This window comes from Zootoca vivipara, chromosome 1 (genome assembly GCF_963506605.1).
Source record: "Zootoca vivipara chromosome 1, rZooViv1.1, whole genome shotgun sequence".
NCBI classification, from domain to species: domain Eukaryota; kingdom Metazoa; phylum Chordata; class Lepidosauria; order Squamata; family Lacertidae; genus Zootoca; species Zootoca vivipara.
Window position 1 is genome coordinate 75,434,133 of NC_083276.1, and position 24,248 is coordinate 75,458,380.

At 42.5% G+C, this 24,248-nt stretch overlaps 1 protein-coding gene across 5 annotated transcripts in view; it reads right to left on the bottom strand.

Moving 5' to 3' along the window:
• AP2A2 (adaptor related protein complex 2 subunit alpha 2) overlaps positions 1-24,248 on the bottom strand; it is a 61,702-nt gene that overhangs the window by 21,232 nt on the left and 16,222 nt on the right. For 3 of the 5 annotated variants that reach the window (XM_035121805.2, XM_060276382.1, XM_060276378.1), the window contains exons 2-11: positions 23,451-23,519; positions 16,253-16,395; positions 14,666-14,859; positions 13,449-13,578; positions 9,482-9,583; positions 6,504-6,612; positions 5,886-6,033; positions 4,449-4,617; positions 2,679-2,816; positions 1,914-2,096 (exon numbers count right to left, since the gene is read on the bottom strand). In XM_035121805.2, the coding sequence (XP_034977696.1) occupies positions 1,914-2,096; positions 2,679-2,816; positions 4,449-4,617; positions 5,886-6,033; positions 6,504-6,612; positions 9,482-9,583; positions 13,449-13,578; positions 14,666-14,859; positions 16,253-16,395; positions 23,451-23,519 (1,385 nt within the window). Of the gene's footprint in view, positions 1-1,913; positions 2,097-2,678; positions 2,817-4,448; positions 4,618-5,885; positions 6,037-6,503; positions 6,613-9,481; positions 9,584-13,448; positions 13,579-14,665; positions 14,860-16,252; positions 16,396-23,450; positions 23,520-24,248 lie in introns of all 5 variants that reach the window. The other 2 variants (XM_035121796.2, XM_035121816.2) reach the window with 1 other exon arrangement.

Below are 24,248 nucleotides of genomic sequence, written 5' to 3' on the forward strand. Positions count from 1 at the left end.
ATATTTTAAGAGAGAGATATAAAAGAAACAGGCCCACAAGGAGATATTTGCAAGGGGAGGTGGGAAGAGAAGAGATCCCATTTTTAAAAAAGGGGTTCCAAAAGTTAGCATAATACATGAATCCTTAAAAAGTGCTTGTTAGGTATTGGTCAGTCAAAGCTCTCAGAGAAGCTTTTGAAACAAACAAATCACAGCAGAGCAGGATATAATGCATTTTTAAATTATTATTATTATTATTATTATCCTGGCATGGCCAAGTTCTTCTCTCCTCCAAAGCCAACACTATAAGGCTACCCTAAGAGAAATAAGAATTAATGGCAAATAACTTTTTCACGCTCAAAACATTTTTTGCTCATGCTATCACAACACAACAGATTAGAGGAACAGATGGAAGATTAGCTCTTAGCAGCAAGGCAAGTTTATCTCATTGTGTCAGGGAGTAGCGCAATTTGTGCAGAAAGCTGCTCAAAACAGAGAGGTCTTATCAGAAGCCTGCAGAGCGAGGATCAGTTCCAAGTACACGAATCGAGCAAGACAACTAGTTAATCTTGACAAGAAGAAAGAAAGTGCCAACCTGGCCTTTGAGAGGGGTGGCGGCACTGGGATGCATATGGCAATGCACTCTTGACAGCAGTGGAACATAACAAGGAAAGAGGGCCAGCTACCCAGAGCCCTAAAAGAAGATTATTAGCCAACCTGGATAGAGAATGCCTATGTGACAGCAGTCACCCAAGTGCAAAGGTCACTTCAACCCAGTAGGAAGACAGGCACCAGTTCTTGACCTTCCACCATAACAGTGCCCCATAATATTACCAACTCAGCACAGGGTGTTGTTATACCTACAACACTTTGGCCAACTGCTACTTCAAACTATTGAGGTGTTTATAGAAAACAGTTATTTGCATCGCTAGCCAATAATAATTTCTTAAGATTCAGAGGTGGAGCATTGCAGTCTTTCTAAATTTCATTTTTAATAAAACTATTTCAGTCTAAGCATCTTTGGGCAATGTAGAAAAAGCACCAGCTGCAACATTACAAATAACGAAGAGTCTTGTGGCACCTTTAAAAACTAACAAAATTATTGTGGCATATAAGCTTTTGTGGGCTGCAGACCACTTCATCAGATGCATTAAGTGTTATCCTGAAAGGCATATATAAGAGAGAAGAAGAAGAAGAAGAAGAAGAAGAAGAAGAAGAAGAAGAAGAAGAAGAAGAAGAAGAAGAAGAAGAAGAAAAGAGTAGTTAACAGTGAGGTTAGAGAGAAATAAAATGCAGGGAAATTCAGGCAGTAATAATTGCATAGCTGCCAAGTTTTCCCTTTTCTCGCGAGGAAGCCTATTCAGCATAAGGGAAAATCCCTTAAAAAAAGGGATAACTTGGCAGCTATGAATAATTGTGTAATTAACTGTGGCATTCACAAGAGAGTTTATCAAAGTTTATTGGTCCCCTGGCATCATCACCCATCATTCATTCTTCCTCATTCTAGGCAACCGCTGCCTCATCCACCATGGAGTGCGGTTTACACAAATTTTCACATGAAACAATTATATCCCCCCTCACAGTGCCTCAAAAAAATTTCCCAATTCAAACTTTAGTCTAGCTTCATGTCTATTTTCATTGAGACAAGGATTTCTCCATGTAAGTAATACACCATTAGTACAAAGAAAAAAATCATACCCTGTGGGTCCATTGCTAAAAATGAAATTAAGGGAACGGACACGGCAAAGTTACAGAAGTGTCAGAAGCAAGTAAGAAAAGAGCATAAGCAGAAAATGCCAGCAAAGGGGAATGATGAAAGAAGTCAAACACCCACCTGGACCAGAATTATTCCTTACCACTTGGCTTTCATTACTAGTTTACAGTGAAGTGAGATGCTGGAAGAAAAAGGCTTCCAAACAATAATTACGTCTTACCTCAAAGACTGTCTTTGCTGCATATCCCTGCACATCATCTCTGTTAATTACAATCTGGATGACTCTGTACCACACCTCTTCACTGACATAGTCTCCAGCGATTCGAATCAAATTCAAGATGGTGTCCACGTACCAGGTGTAGTCCACTGCGTATTTCTCAGCTAAAATTGCAACCTTCAGCACCTGAGCAAACACCCACAACACCCACTCATGAAGTAACTTCATTCAGACAATGAATTTCTACAGCATTTAACATCTATCCATTCAGGGGGGGGGGGAGAAAGGGAAACTAAATGCAGCACTGTTCTCTCATTTCATCCAGTTAGTAGAAATACCCTCTTTAGTACAGTGTATCCAATATAGATTAATACCTTAAACAAATATAAAAGGGTGATCAAGATACAATATATTTTAGGATCAACTGAAGTAAAAGCAAAGCACATTTTACTGTGATTAGACTGAACATATACAGTTTAATAAACCCAATGCAAGAAATTATGCCAAATACTTTAAACAGCAACCAAAAGAGTGTCACCTGTGGCACCTTAAAATAAATTTATTATGGCTACTCCTCTAGAAGTCAGCACAGAGGTGACCAGCTACTGGAATTAGCATTTGTACATAGTAGTCACATTGAAATGGTCAGATGCTATGTTTAGCTTTACAAAAGTTGATGTCATCTTGCAGCTCTAAATTTATAGAAGCACTCAACAGCTCAGATTATTATTTATTATTATTATTACTACTACTACTACTACTACTTACAATTTCTTCTCTAATAGAATAATCAGCCGTTTCCAGGTAATTCAGCATTTCAGCAACAATTTGCTGGGCATTGCTTCGGTCACACATGGCATACAGGAGATCCACCGCTCTTTGTCGCACACTCACATCCCTCTCTGTCTGCAAAGGACATCACAATGATAAAAGATCAACACAAAGGGAGAGATTTGGGGAAACAACAATTAAGACATGTTCAAATTTTTAAGCAGACTATCACAGTGCCCACGCTACAGATACTAGCGCCTGAATTGCACCTAGAATCAGTACCAGACAGCATTTGTTTTGAAGTCAATAATCCTAAACAGCATTTATAACAAGAAACAAGATACTTGGCTTCATCCCAATTTGGGTCAAAGCCAGGAAAATAGTTTTAAGTGGAATTATTATTTATTAAATATTACCAATTAAGAGTCCTGGATCAAGGGAAGGATAATCATGTAATGAATGACACCAAGACATTCCCTCCCACCCATGGCTGCATCCACACAAGACTCCTCAGTAGGGGGCCAACAAACTATGCAAGAAAAGTAGCAGTAATGCAGAGTTGGGGAGATTGAGGTCTCCCAAATGCTGGCTGGGTCTCATGGGAGTTTCTAGTTCAGCAACATACGGAAGGCTACATGTTCTCCCCCCCTGGGGCAATGGCTAGTAGTAGCTCAATCTAGGGTCCCTCCGGGGTCTCTCCCTGGTGCCCACAAAGCCTCTGAGCCCCATTGGTCATGAAGTGCAAGAGAGTGGCTTGTCACATATTTGTCAGAAGGTGGGTGCCAAGATCTAAGGGAAGAAAGCAGAAGTGTTGACACTCTACCCTACTTCCTCTTCCAGCTCTATATGCTTTTTATGGTTCAGATGAATTCTACAGGATCCAACTTTTACCCAGATCCCTTGGAAAAGCAAAAAAAGTGCACGCACGGACACTTTCGTACTCATGGGGAGGAGATAATCTGGGGGAGAGAGACAATAAGTGAGCAAAGTGGGTGGCACTCGCTCAAAAGTCTAAATGATGCCATGGACCCCCCAAAAAAGGTTGTGGCCCCTGCTTTATAATTTGACCAGAAAGTATTCAGACTAGACTGGGGTGCCGCTGATGCGCCCAATGGCACCATGAACTGCAGGAAGGAACGGGTCAGAAAAAAACAAGGATCCAGATAAAGCAGGTAGTGGTGAGGGCCACCAACTACTCTATTGGTTCTCTTCCCTGTGGGACAGTGGTCGCCTCCCAGGTTTGCTGTACATGAATTTTAGTGGCAAGGGCAAGAGGTTAGGGTTAGGGTTAGGTTAAAGCCAAGTCCAGCTCTAGCTGCATGGCAATAGTCACTCATTTGGGGGGTGGGGGGGACAGAGAAAGAAAACTAAGCATCCTCCAGTAGAAACCTTAATCCGTGCTCTCTCTTCAGCTAGGTGCTTTGCTCTGGTATCCTCCTCACCTCCAGCATCCTCAGAGGCATCACCATTCCCCTCAATTGCCCTTTGTCCTTCCAACCAACACTCCCTTGTTCAACATGTTAAATCCCAGATTCAGGCTGCAGTTCAAGCACAGGCCCACTGATGGATGTGAATCCTCTCTTTACCATTCATTATGTTTTAAAGAGCTTCCAAGGAAGAGACCACTCCACATATTTTTTTATTGCATGAATAAAACTGGAGAAGTTGCTGCTCTTGGAATGCAAAGCAGCAAGCCCACACAGATACATGGTTTTTTTTTTTTAATCAAGTCCAAATTTCAGGTTAATACACAGATCCAATAGTTACCTTCAGTGCATTGATAACTGTTTCTATGTGCGTTTTCACGGCCTCGTGTGAAAACTCAGAGCTGGCAAGCGTGCACATGCTTTCCAGTGCTAGGTATCGAAGATTAGTTTCCCGGTGCTGCAAGAACTGGCCTAACTGATTACAGGCACGAACAAGCAGGTTTGGCTCACTAGGCAGAAGGGAGTGTGTGGAAAAGGTAAAAAAAGAAAAGAAAAGACAGAATTTGGGTGAGGAAAGTGCATCGAGGAAAACATTAATAAGAGTTAGGTACCAAGAGGTACCTTCACTACAGGAGCTTCAAAACTGCAGCTAATACCTTTTGGAGGGTTAGTAGCAGCACAGCTACATATTGCAGGAAGTAATTAAATTCTATTTTGAGTAATTAAAATTCTATTTTAAAAGCTGGAAGCTTATCAGGAGCTTTGCAGAGTCTGGGATCCTGCCATGTCCTGATAACACAATGGTGGCCACAGGTACAGTTCTTATAATAGAAGGAAGGCACAGTGACCTCTCACACAGCTCCTGAAATGCATAATTGATGCAACGATGTGGGAGGGGCCAACAATACTGTTACTGCATCGAGGGATTTCAGCCTTTGGTTGAAATAGTAACATCAGCCCATCTCGCATCGTATGTTACCTACAGCAGCATAGGAAGCAACCTCTCCCCACTAACAGAGGAATAAAGCCAAACTATACGAGTAATAGTCTGCAAGGGGGAATAGGTTGTATAGTGCATACCATAGATTTTAGCCAAGAATATAAAACACATGCTTGTAGCAGCTTATAAAACAATGTTCTCAGTTGTGCTATTCCAGTGGCAGCAAGGAGGTTTATATACGGTATATATACCGTACTTATCCAATTTCAAAGATTTATGTGCTCTCAAGTGAAAGAGACTAAAATGAAACATAGCCTTTTTTTAAAGGGTGTTTTTTTTTCATTTTTAAAAGAGGTAAGAAACAGTGTGGTGCATCGCATGTGGGAAGGTGGGGATTACTGGGGGGTGAAGTCTCTCCTTCCACCCCAATGTGCATGTACCACACAATCCACTGTTAGGAAATGCATGGGACATTGACTGGGTCCTGTCAGTATCCTGTTGAGTTGGGCCAAGCAACACTCAGTCGTAAGTTTTTTAATGGTTTTAAGGTGAGGAAGGACTTCAGTAGTACATGTAGCAAGGTTACAAACTTACAACACATGGGTAATGCTAAACTCCAGAACAAACACTACTCCCATAATTGTTTTTCACTCCGGAGCTGCTCAGACATTTGCTAGAATGACTGTGGAAAAAGTACATATTGTACTCTCTTTCAGAGAAAAGAAGAATACAAAATTAGTGTGTACTTTTTCAGAAACCACACATTTAGGACAATAGAATTGATGCTCATATCTCAAACTGTTACTGCCAGCCATGCATTATGAATGCCAAACTTACCTATCATGGTGGATAATTAAACTAATTGCTTCAAATAGCACTGCATTCTTCGCATTTGAATGCTGTACTTTCTTGGATTTTGGAGGTTCTTGAGCTTTGTTAAGAATAGTTTCCAGACACTCAGTGAGACGACCTCGTGCTGAAGGATCTTCTGGGAGAAATAGAATGGTTAGGGCAAGATCACCAGGCAATTTTGACAGCCTTTACTATCAAACCATTAAATGCCCATTAGATGGCATTGTTTCTCCATTTTCAGAAAGCTGCATATGGCACCAGCATTTTGGTTCTGCAAAGTTAGTTGTTTATCCTTGCGGAATCACTGATATATAAGAGCCAAGTACCAAAAATTAAACCAAAGACCACTAAATGGGTTATTCAGTTATCAAGTTTGATTTGCTTATGGTGTTGCCAGAACATTTGCTCATGGTTTCAACATAATTAGATAATTAGATTGAAACCATAGTTAGAAATAATGGGAATATTATGCCTGCAGCAGACTTAGCAGTGGGGTTCATTATTTGAACCCCCCTCTTTCTGCAAACATGTGCTGTTTTAGTGCAAATGGCTTCTCTCCTGTGTAAGCAGAGTGTGAAAGCGGAGTGATTGCAATTACTTCACCTGGGGGTGGGTAGCACTGCAGCAGCCTTAGAAGCTTCACAGATAACCACGGCGCTGGAACAAAGTAATAGGTGTAATCCTGGAGATCAGTCGATGCAGATGTCACGATCTGCAAGACAAGAACTATTATTTTCCTGTGGCACTTTGTCCAGCTTAATAGATAATAATAATAAGCCATAGTGAAAAATATGCTGAACCTTAAAAAATGCAAGACAAGGCCTATGAGGGAAAAGACTGAGTAAGGCAATGTGGAAGGCTTGTCGGGGAGCTAAGCAGCCACTAGAGAAGAAACATAGAGGGGGGAAATATGCTAGAGATCTGCAAGATCATGAAAATGTTGGAAGAAGATGGGAAGTCATAAGTAGGCCCTGCTGGATTAGACCAAAGCCCCATCTTGTCTAGCATCCTGTTCTCAACCAGATTCCCATGGGCAGCTTGCAAGCAGAAAATGAACATATCACCAGTAGTTGCTAGTTAGGTAAAGGGACCCCAGACTGTTAGGTCCAATTGCGGATGACTCTGGGGTTGCAGCGCTCATCTGGCTTTACTGGCCAAAGGAGCTGGCATACAGCTTCTGGGTCATGTGGCCAGCATGACTAAGCTGCTTCTGACGAACCAGAGCAGTGCATGGAAACGCCATTTACCTTCCCGCCGGAGCAGTACCTATTTATCTACTTGCACTTGACGTGCTTTCAAACTGCTAGGTTGGCAGGAGCAGGGACCAAACAATGGGAGCTCACTCCATTGCGGGGATTCGAACCGGCGACCTTCTGATCGGCAAGTCCTAGGCTCTGTGGTTTAGACCACAGCACCACCCGCGTCCCTAGTTGCTAGTTAGTTACATCATAACAACAACTAGTTCACATAATAGTAGAACAAAGGAACAATAGGTTGGAATTAGCACAGAAGTGCCACAATTCATCATTTGTATAAACTTCAACTTCCTATTTCAATAGCAATTTAACGGGAGTGGAGAGGAACCTGGCAGCACAAGAGAGATCAGTGATTGCCAGTCACTTGTCTGAGGACAGACCAACAACCCAAAGCAGGAAGTGAGAGACTGTAGCTGCAAGCTCTCCATTACTGCTCTGTGTGATCATATACGTCCTCAGCAAGCAACCCCAACAAATCTCTGTTGCAGGAGGCTGGGTTGACTCAGGAAGGCTGTTAATTTGTTCTTCTGAATGATGAATGGGCCAGGATGATGGGAGCATTTCCACAAGGGAAGACAACAGGAAATTTGACAGAGGCAGATACAGCTGGGCAGAAGTTCTGGGCGAGGAGGAATTTAGAACGATAACGTTTTTAGACCAGACAAGAAGACAGATTTCCCCAAACTCAGCTGTATCAAACCAGTGCACAGTGCTTGAATATGCCTTTTGTACTTTCTGCTGAGGGACAGCAGATTCTCAATTACATCATGCTTTTCAAGGGAAGGGCAGATAAAAGACTGTGCTTGAGATCTGCAGGAGGGGCAGGAAGGATTGAAAAAATATGGACAGAAAGCTTTAAAATACTCTATGTTAAATTAGGGGAAATGGGAAAAACAACTGATGTCCCCACTGATTATCCACGAGACTGTGGTGGGAAGGAAGAGGAAAGGAAAGAAGATAACAGTCTGCAAGAGAAAGTGAGGACTGTTTAGAATGATTAATAATAAGCCATAAGACAATTTTGCATGGCTTGCCGGACAGAACAATCCCCTCTCCTTTCCCGTATGCTGTTCCGGGGCTTCTTGGAACAAGTTTTAATCCAGGGCTAGCCATACCATAAGGCAGAACAAGGTAGCCACCTCAGTTGGCAGGTGATGGGTGGAGAGTGGAGAGTGGCAGCCAGAAATTAGATGACAACAATGTGTGGGCCGCATGGCCATCCATGCATCCCCTAAGCTGTCCTGCTGTCCTCAGATGTGGTGGCAGATGTTGCCTCATTGCTGGCATTCAATGGCCAGTTCCATTTACTTCTGTGTGCAGATTCTGGGATGGAAGGGTGAGTGAGATCATCATCCAGTCGTTCACCTCAGGCAGCAAATTCTTTGGCTAGCCTGGCTGGGGTTCAAGTTTCCAAAGTAGCAAACCAAGCATGCCACTAATCTCTTAAGTGTCTACTGCCAAGAATCCATCCTGCATTGATTAGGCAGAATGCCTCGCAGAACAGGAGCATGCTACTTGCAAACAGGCATCAGCGGGACCTGGCTCCCTGCAGGAATTAAGTACAATGTGCAGCAGAAAACTGGTCAACTATCATCTTAAAAACTACTGCAATGGCAGCAGCCCTATTTCTGGCTACTGGCATCACAACCAGCAGCAACTCCTTTAAGTGTACAGTTGTGCAGGCATTATTGCTCAGGCATTATTCCTCAGCCCAAACTGTGATAAAGCTACAGGTATATATATATGCTGGGAAATATTTCTGTACTTATCTGGCCTTTGAAACTACAGGTGGCTTTCCTTTTTAATAGATTACTGTTGTAGATAATGTCATTGAGACTGTTCAGTCGTGCACCAATGAATGGAATTGCCAAACTGTACTACAAAAAAATAATGACTACAAGGCCTTGATCACAGATAGCATCATTTTCTTCCTGCTCCGGTAGCTACTGAAGTGGAACCCTGGTCTTCCAAACTTCTTGCAATTAAGGAGTGGCTTTGCCTGCAAAGCCTCAAAATATTATTTACAATTTAATTTCAGCTATACCTTTACAAGCATGTTTATCTGCCATCTCCTGCACAGCTAATAGTTTTTAAAAAAGTGATTGGATCAGCCCAACACAATCACTGTGCATGAGATATTGCACAGCAAATTAAATCTCTTTGCCTTCAGCTACACTGCCTGTCAAACTATCAGAACGGCTCTCATACCAACTGCACTTCTGCTTCTCATGAGGCTAAACCAGATGGTTAATCTAATCAGCCAGCTTAATTTAGTTTTAGCCTAGTTACATTCCAGCACTTGCTTCTAACCAATAAATTGCTTACCCTGCTGAGTCTGGAGACAGCCAGAGACACGGAGGTTTTAAATTCATCTGGATTCTTTTGTGCCAGAGTGGTGATCAAACTTGTAGCAGCAGTAACCACACCCTGGAGAAAAACAGGATTACAGCTCCCTGAAATCCGTTCCAATTACTAAGCACATGCATTGTATACCAAGAGCACCATTAAGTTTCATTTATCATGCCACACATACTTTACACCACAGGGCTGTTCTTTTTAACCAAAAGAGGGCAAATATCCAAGATCACTACGTGGTATAGCCTTCCCCCCCCACCCCAAAATACACCAGTTCTATTGCCATCCTCCCAGTTTCACTCCCATCGTGCTTGCTCCATGAGCTTAGCAGGCATTGTCTTAATTGCTGGAGGGAGTATGAGCACCTCTATCAAAAAGAGAAATGTGTTGCTCTTCAATAAAGATAGTTAAGGTGGCAAACTGTGAGAGGGTGGGCCCATTTTCCAGAGCCAAAGTCCCCAACATCAAGCACATCCACAGGTCTCTCAGTTTCCGGGGATATTAGTATTAGAGTCAAATTGCCTATTAAGCCGGATCTCCCACAGTTTGTTCTTTTCCAAGCACCAATAACGCCACACAGGAACTAGTTCACGAGATCAGGGCTAGTCTTTGTACCGTATGGCCCCCCCCCAAAAAAAAGGTTCCTCCCCCCCCCTACAGAAAAAGTAGCAGCTTGAAGTGGGATTTAGACCAGAATGGGAGAAGAGGAAAAGGAGGAGTTTGGATTTGATATTCTGCTTTATCACTACCCTAAGGAGTCTCAAAGCGGCTAACATTCTCATTTCCCTTCCTCCCCCACAACAAACACTCTGTGAGGTGAGTGAGGCTGAGAGACTTCAAAGAAGTGTGACTAGCCCAAGGTCACCCAGCAGCTGCATGTGGAGGAGCGGAGACGCGAACCCTGTTCACCAGATTACGTGTCTACCGCTCTTAACCACTACACCACACTGGCTCCTTCCCCCAGCCTGCCATCGTGTTATGATCTCAATCTAATTTCCCCCAAAGCTGCAAAGAGAAAAAGGAAAAGGAAAGAAAGAAAGCTGTGTTCATGGACTGTCCACATCATGCCTTGTTTGGCCCTTAGGCATCTACTGGCAGCATAAAAGCTTTCTACTCTTCTCCTGCTTCAAAAATAATTCAATCCTTTATTTGGCTCAAAACAGACGAACCGTATTAATGTATAGAGATGTTTTATGAATGTAATTTATATATAAAAGAACTGGGATATGACTTCTGACAAGTATATTGTGTTTCCATTTTAGTGATCCATTTTCTCCCCAGTCACCTAGCTACTCTTGCCCAGCTATCCCTTATTTCCATTTTAGGATTTACGTGGTATGGTATGGTATGGTATGGTATGGTATGGTATGGTATGGTAAGGACTTCCCTCTTCCCTACATATCTTGTTTCTGTACACAGTGGTCCCTCGACTTACGAAATTTCGAGTTAAGAATGAAAAATAAATAAATGGCCGCACGCTTACGTTTTTTTCGACATCCAAAAGGAAAACTGTTGCGGTTTCGATGGGGTTTTCTCGACTTACGAATTTTAGATGCAGTTTACTCGACTTAGGAATTTTTCCATTTCCAATGCATTCCTATGGGAAACCGCTTTTTTAGACTTACAAACTTTTTGACATATGAATGTGCATTCGGAACGGATTAAATTCGTAAGTCAAGGGACCACTGTATCAGGGGTTGCCAACCAAGTCCATGGGCACATTTGCATTGGGGGTGTCTTGGGCACCATCTCTTCTGGTCACTCCTTCCCCCTTCCTTTGGATTAGCCCCCATTGCTCCCAACAGGAAAGGAAAGGAAGTGCATGCACACACACAATTTGATCTCGGAGGAGAATTCATCGGAACCTTGAAAAGTACATAGAACTGGAAAAGGGAAGTGGGAAAGTGTGTCATTCTTCCAGCTTCCTCCTTCAGTTCTAGGTACTTTACCAAGGGAGAAAAAGGTGACTGCCTTCACCAGCAAGGCAGCAGTGGTGAGAAGGTGCTCAGAAGCTTCATGGGCAACAGGGAAAAGACCTCAAAGGGGTGACTGCACCCACTAGCACCATATTGGCAACCCATACTGTATAGTATTTATTAGGCTTGGGGCAGGGAGGGGGCAGGGAGAAAGAGACTCTGAAATGACCAATTAAATTTTAAAAATATACATATTGATTCATGCAACAGTTCTCTGGATTATATCGTTTTCTTTTTCCCCAGTAAAATTGTTTTTTAAAAACAGATTTGTATCTTCCGTAGCCTGCAATAATGGGCTAAGATAAAGCAAACTACAATCTCGGGATCCCAATGTCCTGTTACAAAAGGCTATGCATTTCCTGCCACCTTTTGGAACTGTACATGACCTTGCCCTATATTGGGGTAATGCATTCAAATATTAACCAAATCCACTGCAGACTCAAGAGAGAAAGAAAATAACTCATTCCCTTTTGCAAAGATACAATGCAAACAATTAGGAAAGACCCTTCCTTGGTCGGCCACTGGTCTGGCACACAGAAAACTGTATTTTGATTTGTGTTGAAATCCCCAATCAGTCCCTAGCCTAGGTTGTGTGACTGGTGATAAGTCACCCTCGTACCAAGAGCAAAACTAGCTGGTTGTTTACTTCAAAGGATCTTAGACAAAAAGCACTCTGTACATTAGGAGCTGTGTATAAAATGACAATTTCTCCTCAAAGACAAAAGGAAAGCAGTTATGGCACAGATGCAACTTATCTGTGTACTGTAACCTGCATGCATATTACCAGAAACATCACTGAACGCAGTGCAGTGTCTTCTCAAAAGCTTGTTCGTTTTACTGGGCAGGATCCTGAATACCTTAAGGATCATTCCTTTGCCACACGGAATCTGGCACATGAGTTTGTGGCAGACCTGGACAGGAATGGGCGGCAAGCCTGGCCAGTATATGACACTGCCTGAAGCCTTTTCAGCAAACTGCTGTGCCACTTCCTGCCTTTTCCCAGGCGATAACAGGGATGATGTATGCTCATCTGAGCCTGGCTGGGTTCAGAAGGCCAGGCATAATCCTTTCAATCCCTGAACTTCTTTCTGCAAGTGCTCAAAATCCAAGCTTTCAGAAAAGGAAGTTCTGCAGCATTTCCCCCCTAATCCCATTGCAAACTTGTGGTGCTGCTTCCCTCCATTAGCAGGAAAAACACAATGGGAGGACTTCCAACGTCACACTAAGATTATTGTTTCAGAATGATCCCCATTGTTCCAGAATGACCCCTTCTCTCGCCATTGCTCTGTGCACTGTTCCAGGGACTCTTCCACACACCCCCAAGCCAATCTGGAGGGGGCATATGGGGGAGCAGAGCAGGGGGAAGCCCTATTGCATAAGCAGAAGTCTTTATGCAGGGCCTCTGCTGGCAGGACACATTAATTGAACCTTGCCCACTGTGTGGACAAAGCCAAGTAACCAGCAAGGCTTGAACTCCCTGCATCCACATCTTTTAATCTCACACCACAGGATATATTTTCATGTCTCCATAAGAAGTAATGGTTCCACTACTTCCTATGGAAAAGGAAATGGATGCTTCCAGAGTGAAAAGAGGAGAGGAGGCTGAAAGCCAGTCCCAATGTTACCCACAAGGACTAGCTTCTGGGCCCACCCACAATAGGAGCTCCCCAGATAGGCTATCTCAACACAACTTATTCAAGTTTGGATTTTTTAAAAGAAGAATTTGGCAAATTCCGAGTTAATGAGCAGAGAACCTTTGAAAGCTCACTCATCTCTAGTCTGGAAGCAACTTAACCCCAAAGCATTAGTGTAGCACATCTCACCATTAGGAGTTGACCAATGGCAAACTTGTCAAATATTTGCTTCCATGGTTCTATATACAGTAATTAAATTCTGATTCCAGACAATCAAATATCCACACTTTCAAGAGAAAAAGATCTAGTCTAGTCAAGTAAGCTTACCAGATGCTGGTCGTTGAGAAGGTGCACAACTCTGGAGGTCCAGTCTCCCATAGGAACCAGGTCAGGAGAAGTCCTGTATAATCTTAGCAAGCACAGGGCTGCACTCTGCTTCACACTGTCCATGGTGTCTCTGCAACAGAAAACCAAAGCTGGTCAAGGGGTTCTCAAACACCCAAAATTCTTCAGCGGCAGCTCTTAGAAGACAGCAAGGCTGGACCATTTCCCTATATACAAGCTCGTACCCATCTACATCCAAAGTTGCACACACTGCAAGCGGTAACATGAGCACCAAAAGTACATGGGAGCACTGCCATCGTGTCAGCTCCGAAAAAAGGCCACAGATGCAACAAAGTACACATAACTTTCCAGCTCATGAAACTGGCATGCTGTTTCTGTTGGCAAGAACATTTGTATATGTAGGAAACATGGCAAGGCCACTGATTGTGAGAATGTGTTCTTTAACCTCTGAGGCTGCATACGTCTATACCGCATGAGTCTAATGAATGAGATGCCATATGTAACCTATTTTTGCAGTACAACAGATTATCAAGCATCTATATTTTCCAAGGCTAGGCTTTGTATTGCAGGTTTGTATTGTATGACTATAATCTCTTTAGATAAATACGTTTTGGATCCTTCATGCCAAAAAAACATTCATTTGGAAGCATCCAGGTTAACACCCCACAACACTTGAAAGGTGTGTGTGGGGGTGTGTGTACACACACACACACACACACACACACACACACACACACCTGTGAATACAGGGAAATGGATGTGATGCCAGCACTTAAGCAAGCACTCTCAATTTTCAAAAGGGCTGGTGTCCATGAGGACTGGTTGTTTAGCCATCCAGTTGTTTAAATTTGTATCCACAGAAGAATTCTCAGCCATCATACCATTTTATAAAACAAATTAGTATAAAAAGTTGGTTAACACAGATACACACTTCAAATCCACGTGACACTGAAAGCAGTGAGCCTATTAGCAATAAAGCAATACCACACAAAGGGGGGGGGGGGGCAAACAACAAGAGCTTTCAGGAACAAATGAGTTTTCACTCGTTCCAGAGTAGAATAGGATCTCCTATGGATTTCCTTTAGGAGGCTGTTACTCCACATTCAGTCAGCAAACGTTTAGATACTTGGCTGCATCCCGAGAATCAGTTTAATTGCCTTCTTTCTGTCTAGCCCCTGAAATTCCCACAGAGCACCTACCCAGCTACAAGAACTTTTGGAATTTCTCCAGCAAATGCTTCTGCCATCTCTCTGCTGCCCACATTGGCGATGCAGTGCAGAGCGAGTCCCATGAAAGTGGGGTTGCGGCTGGCCAAGTCGTTCTTGATTGCGTTATTGATCAGGCGGATCAGCTCGCTGTTTGAATTCACAAGCACGGAGATGAACAGATAGCCCTGGAATTAAGAGAAGAATTAGTAGTGGGCAGCCGGGGAAATGCTTAGTAGGCAACATCCCCTTATAACAAATGGCTCCTGTGCCCTCCATGCTCTTGCATATACACCTACAGGGCATGCACATGAACAGGGTCACAGCCCCTGGTACTGAATGAGGAGGGAATGCTCACTCTCCCTCCCAGTCAAATGATTGGCTGGCCATGGAAACCTGGGATAGGAGAATCTGCATCCCCAACAGGGCTCTAGGATGGAGAGAGATGCTTAAACCACTCCACCCACCCCAGCACTAGATATGCTTCCCCACTCCTGTTTTTGATGCTACCACCAAAAACATTTGGTATTTGGGGTGCAGGGGCAGATGAATTTGCTTTGGGATTGTGAATTATTCAGGCTTCTCGAGAATAATGGTTTAAGGACCTCACCTAAAAGCCAGACATGTCACAATGTGGCCAGTTTTCACTCCAAGCACAAATAAAAGCCAAATGTAAATTAATTTGACAGGTGGGGATCCTGCTTAGATGTATGCATATCAAAACACAGCATTTAAAAGTCATACTGGATGAGATCCAGACAGATCTGGAAAGAGGAAAATTTATGTGTGCAGGGGGATTTCTCTGTAGTGTACATCTCTAATGCATAACTAGAAAAATAAGGGTCTAGCTGGTTTATTCAACGCTTATAGTTCACCTTAATCAGCCTCTGCTTGATTTTTTAAATATATTTTTTAAGAGGGGAAAGGGAGACGGGCCCCTAGCATGCATCTCTCTTTCAAGCCAGATGCTTATAGGACAATCTGGCTGCAACTCTGAAACAGCCATATATTTTTTAAACCATGTACTGTGCTGTATTAGAAATATTTTCTCTTATGTCTGAATACCAAGAGATTCCTATTTTCTAATTTAATAAAATTATTATTGTTGTCAGTTATCCCGATCAACAACAACAACAACATATTTATACCCCACCTCTGGTTTTAAACATTCTGCATCAATGTCTGCTTGAAAGTTCTGTTGTGCTACACCTAACTGTTACAGATATTTTGCTGATGCACCCCACATGCCTAGATGCCAAATGTGAAATACATTTCAAGCACTGACAGCTGCCATTTGTGTCCCTTGTGCGTTTGCTAACTGCAATGCATCCTTGAATTCTGACAATGCCTCTTACTTGCCTAGATGGAGGACAGAGAGGAGAGTATACGCACACAGAGACTAGCCCCCTGCACAAAGGTGTAATTCACATTAGTAGGTCTACCCACTGTTGCCTCTGGCCCTGCTCAACACCAGCATGTGGCCTTCAGAAGGTTGCCCACCCTTGACCCCCCCAATATTATACGGGAAGTGGATTTTTAAAAATATATATCAACGCAATGCAGGGATGAGACATGACTTACTATTTGCTTCTCAGTGTATTTGTTCGAACTCAGGAGATTCACAGCCTCCATGTGGCCAAAATCAATATCATGCCCCAGGAGGAAGATGAAAAGCAGCTTGCAGACGTACTTTTTCTTACTGTAGCCATCAAGGGCTTTATCACCTAGTGAGCAATTAAAGACAAAATAAAAAGCCGTAAGCAAAAAATGCTGTATGCCAATGCCTCAAGCTTACTGCATTTTCCATGCCAAACTGGCAGAGGTGCCCCAGAATCTCAGATATGAGTCTATCTCAGTCTCTGGCTTCTCCAGGTAGAGCTGAACCTGTGGCCTTCTAACATACCAAACAGGTGCTCTACCACTGAGGGACAGTCCTTCTCCCACTTTTCGAAAGTGGTTATCCATTCAAGGTTTCCCATCCTCAGAAAAGTGCACCCGGACAATCTATTACCGTGCCACCTTTCCTCATGCCATGCACCAACGCATCTCTTCAAATGTAACAGTACAAGTATCATACATGGTGCTGGATCAGCCAGAAGTAGAAATCAGGAGTCTTTGGGGCAACTATTTCTGCACGTCACCCTGAGCCCCATGGAGATGTCATCACCACACTTTTAAGCTAGGTATTGCAGCACTGTGGAAAAGGAGTACGCAAGCTGAACCAACACCTAAATCAGAGGCAACAACAGCTGCTGGAGTCTTGTACTCAAACTGGCTATGTTTAACAGACTGGGTGGTGGTGGTGGTTGTCTGCTTAATAGGAAGCACCCAGCAGACTAGAATAAGCCAGACCGGAAAATGCATGTGTGAATCCACCTCCAAAACCGGGGGGGGTGGGAGGAGCAGCTTGTCCCATTAGGCAACCTGTGTAACACAAGAGCTAAGGATACGGGCAGCAACAATGTCAGACATCAGCCATGTAGCTCTCCTTACCTTGGGAATACAGCTTCAGATACAGTGCAAATTTTTAACAAGCAAAACAGTTACGCAAGAACAGGGTCAGAAATTCAGCTGTGGAGAAATGGGGACACGTTTGCCTCTCAGCAATTTTTCTTCTTCATGAAGAGACATACAAGAGATTGTCGGCTGCATGTACAGAGCATCCTTCTGGTTACATAGCTAATATAACTGGTGAAATAGTACAGACATGTTGGGGGATGCCTTATGACCAGGATATCTTTGCTTAGTCTCTCTGTCTGTCTGTCTGTCTGTCTGTCTGTCTGTCTGTCTGTCTGTCTGTCTGTCTGTCTCTCTCTCTCTCTCTCTCTCTCTCTATATATATATATATATTCCCCCACCTGACACATAGGCAAGTTCAACTGCTTCAGTCTCTAGACTACAGCACAGCTACTACTTTCAAGTCAATAAATTAGACAGGGTGGAATTGCCTCTACTAATGAAAAATAACACATTTTTAAAAAGATAGGCATTAGGGGTCCTTGTTTTGGCATCTTGCTTGTACGGTAAAAAGGCAATCCACATACAAAGAAAATCTCACTACACATATCCATGCTTTGGATTAAAGCTCATTTTCCGCCAGAACCTCCAGAATTATGAGTTTTGTGACACAACACAGTGAGTTTCAGAACTGGACGTGAGAGAAAGATAAAGTGGCTAGATAGAGGCAATGTTTCCGGTGGCTTTAAAATCAGTACAAGAGAAACAGGAAGAAAGAGAATGCAAGTCAGCATTTGTCAGACACAATGACTGGGTCAAAGGAGACTTCCTTTTCTTGGAAAGGCTTTTGTTGAACTAGCAACGCTTTTTACTCAACCAAAGCATGACAGAAGTTTACAGATCCAATTTCTCCAAATCTGATGTATTCTGAAGCATAGCCACTTGCAGAAGCATACGCGTAACAAGTAGTGTTGTGTGTGTTCAACAGGGGAATATGTCATCTCTCTCTCTCTCTCTATATATATATATATGTAACTGGGGGTCTTAGTTGACATTTCAAAGCACCTTGATTGGCCTTTTATGAGCACTTAGAACTGACAAGAAAGCTGTCAGTGAAGGCATGCATATTATAAATAGTAAACATGATGAAACTTAACCAAACCTATAAAGAAAATTAAAGTTCTCTTGTATTTGGATACAGTTCAGTATAAGACCATATCAGGTTGACACATAGTTTACTTTAAGATACAATATATAAAGAGGATGTTTTTCAGTGCGTGATGATGCTTAGCCTACTTGCCTCCATCACATGGAGAGCTTCTGCTGGATTGTTGCTGGGCATAAACAAGCATACTCATGTTGAGCGAGAGACTTAGACAGTCAGGGGTTCAATTATCTCCAGGAATATCTCCTCCGCTGTGAAACGATAACTCCCAGTTTGAAACTACCAGTTAAGACTCCACTGAAAACACCACCTTACACATTGCCCAGGCTGGCCACTATGAAGTAAAAGGACTTTTCTGATGCAGTTTTGAAATGCCTTCTAGCCGGAGACCTGCGTGGCTCTGTCACCCTCCTAGTATTTTATATGTTTATTTATTAAATGTATTTCCTGCCCCTCCTCCAGGGCAGCAGTGGCAAGTTAAGACCTCACTCTTTTTTCTGTGCCTTTGGAAGTTGTTGACCTTCTGTCCTCTGTTCTGATGCTCAAATATTTACTTACCAGTTTTGTTTCTACATTTGTTTCTATTATATAGAACATGCATTTTGGAAATTATCTCCAAAGACAAGTTCTGTATCCAAGTCTTCTGTTTAGCATTGTGCCTTGAACTAGACTAGGCAAGCACATGAGAGTTATATACCAATGTCACAAAAATTGTTTTCAGATTTCCAAGTCCTGTTCCCAAAAGGTAAAGGACCCCTGACAGTTAAGTCCAGTCGCAGATGACTCTGGGGTTGCGGTGCTCATCTCACTTTACAGGCCGAGGGAGCCGGCGTTTATCCGCAGACAGTTTTTCCGGGTCATGTGGCGAGCATGACTAAGCCGCTTCTGGCACAACAGAACACTGAAACCAGAGCAGCGTCCGGAAACGCCATTTACCTTCCCGCTGGAGCGGTACCTATTTATCTACTTACACTTTGACGTGCTTTCGAACTGCTAGGTTGGCAGGAGCTGCTGGGACTGAGCAACAGGAGCTCACCCCATTGTGGGGATTCTGATCAGCAACCCCAAGGGGCTCAGTGGTTTAGACCACAGCACCACCCGCGTCTTTGTTCCCAAGCAGGATGTATAAACTAGAATTTCTCATCCAATTAATGAGTTTGCTTTTAGGGATCACAGAAAGGCTTTTTCACTGACCCCCCCAATATCCCTCCCCCATGATGAATTTGATAACTACAGTAACTTTCTCAGGCTCTCAGAATTCAGGGCAGACCAACATAAATTTGTATTTAAGGCAAAGGAGATTCAAGGGGAGAGACGCATCTTCAGCTGTTGAGAAACTACTACAGATGGAGATGCAATGTTTAGCCTATGCAAATATGTTTTTTTTAAAACCCAAACAAACATTTGAGAATCAAAATACTGAATTACCTGACCACCACAAAACGCTTCTGCTCTTAAGTTATAAATAACTGTCTGGTGCTCAGTAATACCATTATCCTATAAGAATAGGATGTTGAAAGTTGCACATGAATTCATTTCAAACCAGCATCATTCATGCATGTTAATGTGTGTGAGACGGCTTCTAGAGCAGCAAACTACGGGCTATATGAGCAGCATGTAATCTCCCTCCACTGTGTGTATTTTAACATGAAGAGCTACTGTAGGATGCTGCTACAGAAAGCAGGTGGTTAGCCAGGTATTTGCTCCTGGCCCTAGCAGGAAAAGGACACTTGTGACTGACTGAGTGGGTGGAGAAATAGCCTGAGAGGAAATGGTTAAGAAGCCTCAGCTCTGTTTGCCTTCTGCTCCTGATTTTATACACATATGTGACACTCTAAGGCTGCATACACATCATAGTTTCTCCCCCACTCCTCAAAGGATCCTGAAAACTGTGATTTAAGGGTGCTGGAAATCATAGCTCTTTGATGGATAAACTACAGTTCCCAGGATTCTTCAAATGGAAAATGTGCTTCAGGTGTATGGTATGCATTGCAGCCTAGCTTTTTCCTGAATGGACGCAGTAATGGTGTTGTAAGCAAGGAAGGGGATATGCACTGCCATGGTCAGCTATCGAGACCACTTCAGATATTAGGCATATACCTTTTTTAAAAAAACTGTAAACAGTGTTGATGTGACAAGCAAGGGTTTGCGCGCACCTGTATCACAATGAAGCACCAGTGAGAAAACTGGGTGTGGCTGCGATAAAGTCCTGTGAAACAGCCCCTTAGTCAGATGATGAAGTTAGGGAAGTGGCTGTTGTATTTTCCAAGTCTTAGATTTGTTTGTTGTTTACTCACTATTGCTTTAAGGGCATAATTAACATTTTAAAACCAAATCATAAAGGCAACATCTGTGTTTGCATGGCTGAAGTTGCTATATCTAATCCTTCACTTTAGGCAACTCGAGCCCAGTCTTATGGAACTGTTTAATAAAGCTATTTGCAGCAGTACAGGCCATAGTTTTCAAAAACCTTGTATTGTCTTGAGTGATCTGCATCAACCCAAGGCAAATCACTGATACAAATATACCCAACCTCCAGATGATTACACACACACTCTGGAACCAAAGTGCCTCATAAACAAGTACTGAAATGATTAAAATGTTCATTCATGCTATTTGCTATATCCTGTATTAAATGAACACCACTCTCTGTTTTAGAGTATTATGTCAAGTATTACATCAGCACTTAGGTTTAACCGTCTTAGCAGAAACTGGGAAATGAAATAATGAATTTATACGAGTTTTGAAAGCATTCTAAAATGTCTGAATTAGACATCACACTATATAATGGTTGAGCATGACATCTGAACATGGTACTTACCGGTAACTGAGGCTTTTAATAATGCTTTTACAAATAATGGTTTAGTGTGATGAGTGAGCCTGGGGCTCACAGAATCCCCCTGCAGTATGGCCGCCCAGAGGATTTTGGAAGTTTTCACTTCTGATTTCCATTAACCACTGTTTATCATGTCATCCGAACCTAAACCATGGCTTGTTTAAAAACATGCCAGCATTGTAACTCATGGTTTGAAGCCATTTTGTTTTAAACAAGCCAAAGCGAGTCTGCTCAGATGACCTAACTTGCTGTGGTTAAGAAGTAAACTTTGCTTCTGATCTCTACTCCTTGAAGTTTGGTGTCCTAACCAATTTGACACGTTATCAAAAAGGTCTCTGCTCTCAGCTGACCTCATAAGGCAAGAATCTAGTCCAGAGACATCCAATGCAATGCCCTCCAGATGTTGTTGGATTCCAACTCCCATCAGCCAGAGCTGGCATGATCAGATGTCAGAGAGGACAGGAGCTTAAGCCCACAACATAAAGAGGGAACCACATTAGCTGCACTTGATCGAGGTCATCATTCTTGAAATATTTTATGAAGCAGCACTGTTGAGCAGTGCTGACTCCCTTAGAATGTTTACTTACCCAGGACTCGTCTCTCGACATGCAGGACTTCATCTGCTTTAGTGTACAGGGAGTTAGGGTGACATATTCTAACAAGCTATGTCTACGTAAACAATGTAAATGACATGATGGAAGAAGGCCAATTAGCCACTAGAAGCAGCGGCAGATTTCCAATACAGTATACATTTAATTTGTATGCTGCGTATGAATCCCAAAGGACACAGGTTTCCTGTAGTACTGATCAGTACAGCTGTCCATAATTATCCCCGAGTGCACTAGAGTGTATGAGGGTTTTTGTACTCAGCAGGCACGTCTTTCTGTCCATAAAAGACAGCTCAAAAGGTCGTGGCCAAAACTGCATGTTCAGATCAGACCCTTGTTAATTTCTATATTGGAGCACAGTGGCACAAATTTTGTAACGCCGCTGTTCCACCAATACAATCTACCAATGCAGACAGACACCCAAGATTTCAAATACTGGCAGACATCAGAGATCAGCATTCTTTTCTAAGAAGGGCAACCCCTAATCCAGCAGATAGTGGCATCTGCACCAGGAGACAAACCATTATCGTCTTTTCCAAGCAGTGTTTTTAGGAAATGTTTTCTTATCACAGGACAGTGAAGACACTGCACCACATGGCCAATCTTATGCAAAAAACACACAGCAAGACTGGGTTATTACTGCTGTGTCATTTATTACACTGGAGTTTGTTTTTAATAATTGGCATTGCTGTTTTTTTAATGCTCCATTGTGAGCCACTTTGGACAGCGTTTAGCTGCAGAAGCTGGTAAAAGGATGTAATTTAATTTTTTTTAATGCAAAATACACCTCCAAACTTACTGAAAGAAAATGGTGGGTTGCGTTGGACAGTGTTCAAAAAGCCAGAACACATTTCTAGAAATCACAATGGATAGGAAATTCCCTTGCATTCAATGGACCATAGAACACAGAATATGCTGCAACAACCAGCAGTTAAATGGAAAGAAGTACATATTTAACTCTTTATTTTTGGCTTTATGATGAGATCTGAATGTTTTGCTTATTGGGTAGAAAAGTAACACAGGAGTGCTTAAACTGGAGGCAAGTTGAGCTATCAGCAGGAAGTAAGTAATAATCAACTACTTTGGGATTACAAAACATTTTACCATATTTAATTCACCTGCCAGAGAGCTTCTGACAATTGAGAATCATTACTCTGAACTTTTCTAGTCAAGCCCCATAGTAACTGAGGTAAGAGATATCTGCAGGGCCTGCACAGACCTCCAGTAACACAAGCCTATGGAGCATTCATCTGCACATCTCCGTGTAAACTGTTAGGAAAGCTTATTACGCTTTCAGGCTAGAGGTACCAAGAAGAAGTCCTGTATATTTTTTTTACCCGAAAGTTGGTTGTTTAGTCAACTGCTCAGTACATGGATAACAGCATGTTCTTCAGTATTAAAGCCACAGTTCTGTTTTGAATCCAGTAAGACAATTTCGTGCCTTCATCTTGAACAATATTCATAGTTCGGCAACCACCAGAAACTATCTGAACCACGTTTCCTGGTCAAAAATCTGTTTGATCAGAGGTGGTAGCAGGACAGAAGATTAGATTACCTTGGTGGTCCCTTCCAACTTGATAATTCTATATGCCTATGAGGCTGTGAGTCTGGACTCTTGTTTTTCATTTGTTTGTGCTCTTGTATCACTTTATTCATGAAAATAAATTCTTGTTTTGAACAGATAGCATTGCAACAATGTACCAGTTAACTTACCTTTAAACTTTGACCGAATGTTTGCCAATTCTTTGTTTATTCTTTTTATCTCAGCTTCTTTGCTTTTACCTGAAAATACATAGAAAGAACCCAGTTCAGAGTGTAGTATTTTAAAAAGCAGCTTCCTTTCGTGCCTACAATACTACATACACGACTCATTGAAAGACTCATAAATTAAAACCCCAAAGATATTCTGCTGAGCAACAAGCATGGAAAGCCCTTTTTGGGGGATATAAGTAAGGGAATCCTTTTTTATGCACACAAATATGTTAGTTCTTGACCAAAGTGACTAAACACAATATTTCTGAAGAGGCAGGTGCAGCAAAGGCAAGGCAGTAGCATGGGCCACCTTTGAAAGAGTAACATCATTTTCACTTGATGACAGAATTGCCAAAGATGACTTAAAGTATTTTTACATCTAAACACCCATTCCAGCTAAGATCTAGGGGGCGGAATGTCAGCCAACAACATGAGCCAATCCAGAAGAATTAGCTGTTATGTGAAGAGCCATGGAATGATGCACACCATCCCTCTTCATGTTCATGCACAAAGCAAAGAAGTGATAGCATGCAGGTGTAACAGAGGAGCACCATGCCATGTAGGATGACAAGTATGCAGATGTGGAAGGTGGACTTCCCACCATACAGACTGGATCCCCAAGGACCAAGAGTGTCACCTTGGCATGCCTAAAATGCACTGGGTGACCAATGAGGTGTGCACACAAAGTCAATAAAATACCCGTGACAGAAAGGAATTGTGTGTACTCACGGAGAACTGATAAAAAGGGAAGAGAATCAA